Below are 11,516 nucleotides of genomic sequence, written 5' to 3' on the forward strand. Positions count from 1 at the left end.
TCAAAATTCTATCTCATGGTTTCATTTTGTCTCTTTTTAACACTTTCCATCTGAGAGAGAAAGATTTATATAGTTCTTCATATTTTATTATTTAATGGTTTTATACCTATTAATAAAATATAGTTAGGTAATAATTAAACATCACTACCATTATGTCCATAAAGGTTTTAAGATGTGTAATTATATCTACTTATACTGTTATTCGATTTAAATGACAGTTCTAGAAGTCCAATGCCTCACCATAATTGCATGGTTAATTTGNACTATAATTTGCTTTCTACTCATTACACATACACAAGTTTAATTCTAAACGGTTCCGTAGTTATAAGTCGCCCACAAAATCCTAGGTTCGATTTTCGACTGGAAAATAACTTTTTTATTTTTATTACCCAATTTGGTTATACAATTTTCTTTTATAAATGAACTTGTGGCTTTTATCAATGAGAAAAGTGCTTTTCAAAAACCTACTTACAAAAATAAAATTTTATGAGTTAGTCCGATATGAAAGATTCCCGAGGACGTTTTTGGTCTGCCAACATGCTGTCATGATGATTGGCCTAAATAATGTTAGCATGAAAGTATGATATAGGTATAAAAGTATGACAAATGGTATAAAAGTACGACAACATTACGATAGTACTTATATGACAAAGGTATGAAAGTATGACAAAGGTATGAAAATATGAAAAAAGTATGAAACCATAATGACAAAGATATGAAAGTATTATACGTATTTTTCATGCGTATCTTGTGGCTGCCACTGGCAAAAGAGCTGTGGTTGCCATTAGAACCACAGAATACTGTAGTTTACCATAATGATGTAGTTATGGTACCGTTCCTTCAGCAATAAACAAAAGCATTACTTTTGAGTTTCATTATAATAAAACCAGAATTACTTTTCCGAACGCACATTTTAATTAGCAATTAATATTTATTGGCTATAACTATTTGAAGTTACAAAACTTTTCATCGCACTTAACAAATGTTATTAGAATTTCATACGAACTTATGTTGCTGTTCAGTTTATTTTAATTATAACTGTAAGATATTTAATGACGTTTGATTTAAATCATTGTCAATTTAATACTGTAAATGAATGTAGCACGAAATATTATGTATAATTGCACAAGTATAGTAAACAATATTTAGAGTGATTGGCTTTCTTGTAACAGTTTAATATTTGACATTACACAAATATTTCATGAAAATTGTATAAAAATGCACCAATTCATTAATTAACATTCATTGTACTGTTTCTAGACTTTTATTATTTTGAATAACTATTTCATCACAATGTTTACTTATTGAATTCATTACTGATACACAAAGAAAAATATTATGACTAAACTTAAAAACTAATACAAACATCAAATTCTATATCTAAACAAAAAAAACTTATTCTATGGCCAATAAAATGTCCATGAAAAATTAAAAGAGTAAATTAAGCACAATCGAACACACAAACTTCTACTTCTGACAACCATTAATTAACGCTATTTTCCTGTAAAACACACTTCTTCAGCACGCCATAATAATATGAGGCTTATTCTACTATTCCCCGTTAACGCCAAATTGGAGCTTAAAATGGGGAATAATGAACTAAAAAGTTCATTAATCCCCGTTATATTAGGATTTTATTTTTAAAGTAATGGGGATTAATGAACTTTTTAGTTCATTATTCCCCATTATAAGCTCCAATTTGGCGTTAACGGGGAAGAGTGAACAACAAGTTCACAATAGTGGAATAAGCCTTAATATGAGACATGGAGCTTAGTGTGAGTTTACATGAAACGTGAAGAGTCTCTAGGACTGGGTAAAAAAATGACATTAAATGTATGACTGATTGTACAGCGACCCTAGTGGATTCTTTCAAGAACTAAAATCTTTATATTTTTTTGACGCGCTCACTAGTGAAGACGTTTGATGTAAACTCACACTAAGCCCTCTGGTTAACAGCGGCTGTAGTCAAGTTAAGTAAGGAACCTTATTAAGGGGGTGTGTATCCAATGGCTGGTACGAGCATCTATTATTCTGTATTCTATCTTAAAGAAGCACACACTTCTTCAGCAAGTCATAGAAACGCTGTCGTTGATGATCAGCGGTTTGAGGCAGCAACACACACTTTTTCAGTGTTTAATACTTCTTGAGCGGATTCAATAAGGAACCTAAGGGGGTATAGTATGTAGGGTCTATTGTCCTGTAGTCTACCCAAAAGAAGCACACACTTCTTCAGCATGTCGTAAAATCAAGAAGCCTGATTGGCGTTGGTGATTAGCGGCTGAGGCAGGAACACACACTTCTTCAGAAAGTCATAGGATCATGAGGCCTTTAGCAGCGAATTAAACAAGGAACTTTGAAAGGGCCAATGATTCGTACATAGCGTCTAGTGTGGAATCTTAAGGGGGCATTGACCGTAGCGTCTATTGTCCAGTAGTCTAAACTAAAGAAGCACACACTTCTTTGGAAAGTCATAGGATCATGAGGCCTGGTTAGCAGCGAATTGAACAAGGAACTTTAAGGGGGTTATATCCAATGATTCGTACGTAGCGTCTATTGTGGAACCTAATGGGGGTATTGGCCGTAGCGTCTATGTCCTGTAGTCTAAACTAAAAGAAGCACACACTTCTTCAGCACATCGTAAAATCAAGAAGCCTGGTTGGCGGCGGCTGTGGTGGCCTCCACACTGGCGTTAGTGATCGCCGGGTAAGGCAGCAACACACACTTCTTCAGAAAGTCATTCATCAGTCAGCGGATTGAGCAAGGAACTTTAAGAGGGTCATATCCAATGATTCGTACGTAGCGTCTGTTGTGGAACCTTAAGGTATTCTATTGTTCTGTAGTCTACTAATTAAAGAAGCACACACTTCTTCAGTACGTCGTAAAATCAAGAAGCCTGGTTGGCGGCGGCTGTGGCGGCTGCCACACTGGCGTTGGTGATCGGCGGCTGAGGCAGCAAAAGGTCTGCAAGGCGACCGGCCTCTCTCAGGCCTGAGAGGAACGCGCCGTGAACCGTGGCTGGGTAGTTGCGCATTGTGTGCTCACCTGTGCGAATAAAAATGTATATTTCAACTATCAGAGTCAGACCATTAATGGAGAAGTCTTCCAGTGACTTGGCCCACTTTCAGGGTGATTCACAAGCCAAGTCATCGGATTGAATTTTTAAATTATATTTTTTTCCAGCAACTGATCCCACTCTAAGATTCGAGAGTAGACTTTTATAGATTTGGTGTTTAATTTATTAATAAAAACATTGAAGGTGGGCCCAGTTGCTGAATGAAAAAATATTTAAAAATTCAATCCAGCGGCTTGGCCCGTTGACTAAGCTAAAAATGGGCCAAGTCATNACTTGGCCCGTGGATCAAGCTAAAAATGGGCCAAGTCACTGGAAGACTCTGGTATTAATATAGCACCGAAAAACTACTCGATCGAGAAATCGAGGCAACTGTAGTTATCAACCATTTAACCCTTGCGGCCTTGTGGTAAGCTAATATAATGTTTGTGTTACAAGTTCACCACAATAGGCCAGCGGCGGCGGGGTTCGAATCCGCGTTCCTCGGATCACGAATCGGCCAATCCGACACCTTTACCGTTCGGTTATTATCGCTTATATTGCTAATATCTCTCTATGATATATTAAACCGACAGAATTTAGCGTGATACTCATCAAACAAGCCACAAAACTAGAAGCAAAGCCAAGCTTAAACCGGGGGTGACGGTCTCTCGCATGTTTAAAACTTTAAAGTTTGGAACTAACTTTCGTAGCTGCTGACAACTTTTTATCCTTTGCTTAAAATGTGTTAATAATAAGTACTACTTAAGTACTTACATAAAATATTAAAATGTATTAATAATTTAAAAGAATAACAGAAAATTCATAAAGCACACGATTGTAATGACTACTAAAATGATAAATCATTATGGTAAAAACAATACATTTTTATCAAGGCCGTGTCATCATTTTCTTTCTTGGAACACCCTTGATCTAGTCCAGTCCGTGATTCCTAATTTAAACTTTTGAATTGCAGATTGACCAGTAAGAAAATGCCACAGACCAGCGAAGAACAGCCTGTTGTCTCCGGGTGAGCCGGGCACGGGCGCAGCCAGCAAATCGTAGTCCGTTCCCGACGAGCCCACCGCGACAAAACTGTACGAGCCTCGGGCGAAGGGATCCGCACGCCATCTGTTTAAAACAAATTAAAAGTTTGTACAAATCTTAGGCTGATTGTATAGTTTTTTTTCTCGCTGAAAGGCTGGATTTTTAGAGCTAAAGTAGGTAGTAGAGTGGATTGAAGTACTTGATAGTCGAAACATTTGCGCAAACTGTGCAGTTTCAAATATTTAAAAGCCACCTTTTGATACATTAAAATATGGATATGGTGACTCAAACAGTCTGATACCCGGGGCTGTTCAGTCAGTCAAAATGATATCAAGGGACATTTAATTTTATGCTTAGGGTATAATATCTGAGTTACCAATGAATTAAAAATACAAAATCCACTTGTTCATAAAAAGACATTGAGAATGTGACTCAATGGTGTCAATTTTCTAAATTTTCTCACCTAGTGACCACACATTCCTTAGGTTGCGGCACGGCGGCATGACCGAAGATGCTCTTCAGCACAGCGATGCAGCGGCCGACGATGACGTCATCGGTGACGTTCTCCATCACGGCCGCGGCTTCCCCGGCGACCAGCGCGAGAAGAACCGGAGCGCTCCACAAGTTCCAAAAGAGGAACAGCTCACCTTAAAATGGATATACATTATATCATGAATGATTCTTTCACACAAGGTGGACCGACGACATCATAAAGGCGCAGGAAGGCGCTGGAAGCAGGCCGCTACTAACCGGGCAACATGGAAAGCATTGGGGGAGGCCTATGTTCAGCAGTGGACGTCCTATGGCTGAGATGATGAATGTTAATACTTTCTTTGCATCGGTACATTTGTGTATTTCAGACGAAGAAATTAATTGTTTGTTTGAAATTCTATTATTATGAAAACAAATCTTTGATTAAAAATGGAGAATCTCTATGACAAAGTCCATCAATTCAGGATATTGACAGCGCATCGATAACATGGAATATTTGCGTTCAGTTTCATAAAATTCAATTTTTGATAGATTAAATTCCATGAATCCTTAGAGACGAAGCCGTGATTTATGTTTTATGAGGAGTTAAAAAAATATTGGCAGTAAACATCTCTTCCGAAGCGTCGATCACTCATAAACTTCCAATCTGAAGTCATGACTCCCCAAAACTAATTACTTCAAAGTCTGACAACATACATTAGCTCATTGTGTTTCGGCACACGTTATTACTTACAAGTCAATCTCGGCCGGTACACAATAGAGCTGGAAGAAAAAAAGTCTGTTCTCATGAAGGGTTAAGACATGAAATAATTGCTGCGTATTGTTTTAGCGTGTCAAGTGACGTCATGATATTTTTATCTCTGTGTTTTCTAGATAGGAAAAATTTTTGAGATTTGAAAAATAGAAGAAACATAATTTTTCTGTTTTTTTAATAGGGGAAAGACCTTTTCATTTGTCATAAAAATAGTATTAAGTAGGTACATAGTCATAAAAAAGTAGTAAATCAAGTCATTTGGTCTCTACTGCTGTAGAAAGTCTCTCTCCAGTTTACCAGAGCCAATGATGATTTGACCTACACTCTTTCCACAATGTCCAGATAGTTAGAGAAGGCCTCTTGTTCACTTGTCAGGCCTCCCCAACAAATGCTATGACAATTTTTTTCCCTAACCCACTGTGCTCAACGAATGCTAGACTGCTATGTGAGCACACTGAATGTACTTTCACTTTTTTTTTGTCAGGAAAATACAGCCACATACATTCCGCGGGGGCAGCTAGTGGGTTATGTGAGATTCTTTATGCCAGAAGGACACGGCCTAGCCACTAAAAACCTGACATTGCCCTCTGCAAGCTATATGAGTCAAACATGAACTCACTCAATGTGCCTTCACTGTATTGTGGTACAAGATTTGTTCACATAACATACCTCCCCAACAAAGGCTGTGTCAATTTTTCCCTAGCCTACTGCTCAATGAATGTTAGACTGCTATATGAGCATACTGAATGTACGTTCACTGTGTTGTGGTACATGACTTGTTAAAGCCGTGCCTTGTTTGAGTTCCCCGCATAGTTCACGATAGTTGCTCCATAACGGTGAACTGTATCATCTAGTAGTAACCGGGATTCGTTAGGTGTTACGCAATATTTGAACAACGTTGAAGTTTAGCTATTTGCTCTAAACATATTAATTAGCATGAACTATACCGCTAAAGTTTGATGTAACTTATTAATTTAGGTTTCGGAATTGATTTCGTGAACTTGGTTAACTAGGGAGTAACAGGAGATTTGAAATCCTTTGGGATCTTTGTGTTTATGTAGATGAAAAACATCAAAAATTTCTAACAGACGATTTTTATCGCACTTTTTTATATCTCCTTCAGCAAGGAGATATAAAACTAATTACTTTTAAAATATTTATGCACTCCACCATTTCACGTGAAAGTGCGTGTCTTTTCAGAAGCATCTTAGACATTTTCAAATCAAAAATAATATTTTCTAATGCTCCAAATGACTTAATCTCATAAGACATTATTGCCAGCCTTTAATAAAACGAGAGCCTTGAAAATTGAAACATAACATTCTAAAGAAATAAACTGATCAAGTCCTGAATTGGGGGCCCTTAGAAAAATCTTCCAAAGTGTAAGGAGCGGGGGCAATAAATTATGGAAATCAAGCCATTGATTCTTCCAGATACAAGGGAGACTGTGGTGGGTTCGTTCTCACATAATTCTCGAACGACACCGGCGATAGCAGCGCATCAGATAGCCCTTAAACACGAGCGGGTACCAAAAACGTTAAATTGGCCACGATCAACCTTCCAGTGCTCGTGTTGTTGGACAACACTATTGTGATTCCATGAGTACTATTTTAGTTGATTTTCAGCAAGTTTTCTGCATTTTTTCTGTATCCTCTCATTGCTTTTTTATTATTTTAGAAAGTGCACGAAAATAACTCAGCGTTATTTTTCTTTTTGCTATTATTTCCTGTTTTAATTTAATTTGAATCTAAATAAATAAATCTAAAACCTATTGTGCTTTTACAAAGTTAACTTAGTTTATAACAAAGCTACGACTGTGAATGAACACCTGTTATAATTAAGATCTAAGCTGTAAAAACTGTAGACATTTACAAATATGCCAACATTTTTGGAATGAAGACGTTTCAATTCTTAAAGACCGAGACAGGACCGATGGAGGGTTAAAAAATCACGAGCCCTTCCCTCATTGTTCCATACGGCGAGAGCTTAATGAAGTTACCGGAGCTCACAACAAAGGTAAAGTGTACTAAAGCATAACGTGAAAAAAAGCTTGTCTTGCGTGTGATTTATTACTTGGGGCGCCCCCTCGCGGATCTCGGTGGCGTTAAATTATTCAGCTTTTAATTCGTTATCGTCTACACTATTTACATAGCGAAGTAATTTGGGGAACGCAACCTGGGACTCGTGGGAGGTGTGAAATTGGTTGGTAATTTGTAGACAATCTNAATGAATATGTATAGATAGAGCATAACTTATAAAGAAACTGCTCGGTTTTGTTTAAAGTGTCTACATATTAAGATACATTTTAATCTACAGGACACTAAAGCTACTTAAAACTAAACTAATTTGCACAGTAGCAATGAATATTTAAAGTCCTATAAGTTTTAGACTTATTGTGAATTCACCAAAAATCTTTCCTTTAAGGCCTGCGAATCTAGACACAATAGATAATCAATTGTTATGACATTAATTAATGTCGTCTGGGACTCAAGCAGTTAAATGATAATATACGAGTAATGGTGAAAGTCGCGGGATGTGCCAAGATGTGGGCGGCGCAGGACCGGTTGTTGTGGAAATCCTTGGAGAAGGCCTATCTACGTCCAGCAGTGGTAGTCATTTGGCTGAAAGGAACGATATAGGTAATAACCAGTGAACAGAGCACCACATACCTAGACTTGAGCCTCCCCAAGGAGCACCATTGCCACACTTTAGTCATTCGATGGGTGCCGGGAATAAAGCCACAATCGACAAAACACAATTTTACAGGAAAAGAGATTTAGTGTCAATTTTGAATAATTCTAAACTACAAGGAGTATCAAAACGTTTTGTACATCAAACGATGCGTTATTTTTTCTGGAGTAACATTTAATGTGCATAAGGTTATAGTGCTTAGAATATACTTTAAAAAAGGTAGAAATACATATTGCCGCTTCATACATTGAAAGTCGGTTCCGTAAGAGTCCATTGTGGTTTTATTCCGGTAAAAAGTATGCAATTAATCAAACAGTAATAGTGTATTGCAGCCTCGGGCGCTGATCTGAAGGATACAGTAATAGCTGTTTGCTTGTAGAAGATTTAAATAAAAGTTTTAACATTGTANTCCTTTATTCGGTTAAGGACAGATTCTGTTTAGGACAGATTCGGTTTACGACAGATTCTCTATACGACAGATTCGTTTTAAGACGGATTTTGTACAGTCAAGAAAAAATGTTTTTTATAACCAACGCAACGTCTCATGAAAATCCGTTTTTAACCGACTTCAAAAAGGGAGGATATTATAATAATAGGTTCGGCTGTAACTGTATGAATGTTTTTTTTTTCTATGTATGTTCACCGATTACTCCGTCAATTGTGGACCGAATTTCAATTCTTTTTTTGTTTGACAGGGTACACTTCAAAGGTGGCCCCATTGTCACCAAGTCAGGATCTGATGATGGGATCCTAGAGAAATCGAGGGCAACCCTCAAATTTTATAGGCACGTACATCGTACATATATCGTTTTTCATATTGATTCTAAAGTTATTCAAGTATATGCGTCTGGTAGTCATCACCTAATATTGACGAGGTGATGATGGAAGGTAAACCTCCTTAACGCTTAGGAGTTGGAGAATAATTATTTAAATATTTTAGGTACGTATGTACATACAGTTGTATTACTTCAGGGTTTTTAGGTAAGCTGATGATGAAAGGTCGAACTTCAAAACTATATATAGAATAACAAGGAGTAATCAACTAAAAAGCATGAAATAAATTAATTTTAACAAAAAAATTAGAACCGACTCCAAAAACCGGCACTAAAAAGTTGAAAATAAATACATTATTTATTTATTTATTAGGACAAATGAGTACTCTTTGGTTTAATTATGATACTGGCTATTTGATTTGAAGAAGATCGGTATATTGTGCATATTAAAAATATGACTGACATTTTCATGTCAATTGAAATATTATTTTTGAATTGTCTGCGTTTTCAGAAAATTAGTTCAATAAATAATCATCTTTGCTGATACTAAAAAGTGTATAATGGATTTGCCAGGTCCCAGTAGCGGGGAAGCTTCACTAAAAATTATTCATGGTAAAAAAGGAAAACCTGTTATATTGCGAGCTGGTTACCGATATAATTTTGTGCAGAAGAATAAAAATGGGACAACAAATTGGAGATGTTTTAAAAGAAATGAATGCAGTACGTCTATTACGCTAAACGATAGTAACGATATTATAAAAGAAGGAAAGCACACTTGTGTTGCCGATGAAAAAAGAAATTTAATAGACGGACTGATGGAAGATTGTAAAAAGAAAGTGTGCGAAAATCTGGAACCTATTCCAAAGATCTATGAAAATTTTATGGAGTCTGTAAATTGTTTAGAAGAGCACGATAAACCAAGGTTTGAAGAAAAAAAAGATTTACTATACAAAGCCCGAAAAGATTATCTAAATTTAGACAAAACAACCATAAAAAATCTAAAAGAATTGAAACTACCTCATAGCCTTGTCGAGGACTTTTTTTTATTTGATGAAGGATTAGATGATAAAATATTAATATTTGGAACGCCTTTGGCCAAGGAATATCTAAAAAAATCGAAGTGTTACTACGGCGATGGCACATTTAAAGTAGCATGCAGACTTTTTTACCAGTTGTACACCTTACATATCAATTTATCACAGGATGACGAAATGGTTAACTTTGTGCCCCTACTCTACATACTTTTACCTAACAAAACACAAAACACCTATGAAAGGTTATTTTTAATTTTACGGAACCAATTCAAAGTCGTAATTGAAAAATACAGATGCGATTACGAAATTGCAGTGATCCAAGCCGTTAGAATTATTTATCCAGAAGTGAAAATTACAGGATGCTATTTTCATTATTGGAAGGCTTTATTTAAAAACAGCACAAAAATCGGGTTTGATAAAATAGAAGGTGGAAATTACGTTACCAAACTTTATATGCAACTTGCTTTGCTTCCCCCAATTTTGATCCCTGAAGGTGTTTTATCTATACAACATTTTGCCAATGAATCCGAAGAATTTACGAAATTTAACGATTATTTCACAAAACAATGGTTGACATTGATAACGCAGGAAATATTCAGCTGCTATAACCAAAGTTTCAGAACCAATAATTCAGTGGAGGGCTGGCATGGCCGTCTGAGAAAACGGTTTCCTCTTAGACCACAAATTTTTCACTTTATCCAATTATTAAAAAAAGAAGCTAAGTTCCAAGAAAAAAAAATAATACGATCAGAAACTTACTGCAAAAGCAAGCGGCGAAGTACNTGAAGTACCAAGTTGGTTGAAAATAAATAAATAAATAAAAAAAATATAGACCGTGCACTGAACAATGAAATAAGTGTCCTCGAATGCTTAAAACTATTGTGCAAAGTATAGCTATGCAATTTTATTAATATTTTAACTTTTTTTGTTTAAAAGTACTTAGCTAAATAAACTTTATTTTTAATAATCTTTCTTTTGAATTATGTACTCAATTGTATCTCTGTCTTAAAACCAATCTGTCTTAAAGAGAATCTGTCGTAAACCGAATAAGCCGTATTAATATAATTGCGTCTTTCACTATCACTACAATATGCATCGACAATCCTGCAGTCACAGATACTCTACAAGTGAATTCTTCTTACAATACCCCTTTATCTTCTTCAGCTCCAGCGGAGACTCGTTTTCATATGCGATAATGATAAATCACCTTCTATCCAGCAGGGGTGGGCAACGAGAATGTGTCAATACTCAATTATTTATTGCTTCCATAATGTTTACAAAAGGTGTTTCTTTGAACAGCGAGATTTTTTTAAACATTTGTGGCACTGTCAGGGTTGTGCAGCGGGAATAATCGGCGAATATTAACGTTTTTAAATACTTAATAACGTTACATGACTTCGATGGTGTGAACTGACCATTGACAGTGCCCACCACCCACCTTGCATATAGCGAATACCGACCGCGGTCCTCATGATGCACGAGCTGTCGAATTTTGAAACCGTATTCAGAATATTGAGATTAAATTAATTAAACCAAGACCTACATTTCAATGTGACTTCATTAGAGCGATCTACATTATTAATCAATATATCAATTATTACATTATCTCCCTCAAGTTACTTCTTAAGGTCAAGTTCGCTTGAGACAAACAGACAAACATCTTAATTATTATTGTG

General features: G+C 36.1%; 2 protein-coding genes across 2 annotated transcripts; one reads left to right on the forward strand and one right to left on the reverse strand.

Moving 5' to 3' along the window:
* Window positions 1–2,020: 2,020 nt before the first annotated feature.
* On the reverse strand, window positions 2,021–8,752 carry LOC114364132 (lysine-specific histone demethylase 1A-like). Its single transcript, XM_028320137.1, has 4 exons — window positions 8,734–8,752; window positions 4,560–4,743; window positions 4,053–4,180; window positions 2,021–3,042 (listed from the first exon to the last, which is right to left on the reverse strand). The coding sequence occupies exons 1-4, from the start codon at window positions 8,750–8,752 to the stop codon at window positions 2,885–2,887; spliced, it is 489 nt and encodes a 162-aa protein (XP_028175938.1). The 3' UTR covers window positions 2,021–2,884.
* LOC114364133 (uncharacterized) lies at window positions 8,451–10,626 on the forward strand. Its single transcript, XM_028320138.1, has one exon. It carries the CDS (start codon window positions 9,367–9,369, stop codon window positions 10,624–10,626), a length of 1,260 nt encoding a protein of 419 aa, XP_028175939.1. The 5' UTR covers window positions 8,451–9,366.
* Window positions 10,627–11,516: the final 890 nt, after the last annotated feature.

Source organism: Ostrinia furnacalis, unplaced genomic scaffold, assembly GCF_004193835.3.
Source record: "Ostrinia furnacalis isolate ACB-3 unplaced genomic scaffold, ASM419383v2 OfSCF7352, whole genome shotgun sequence".
NCBI lineage: Eukaryota > Metazoa > Arthropoda > Insecta > Lepidoptera > Crambidae > Ostrinia > Ostrinia furnacalis.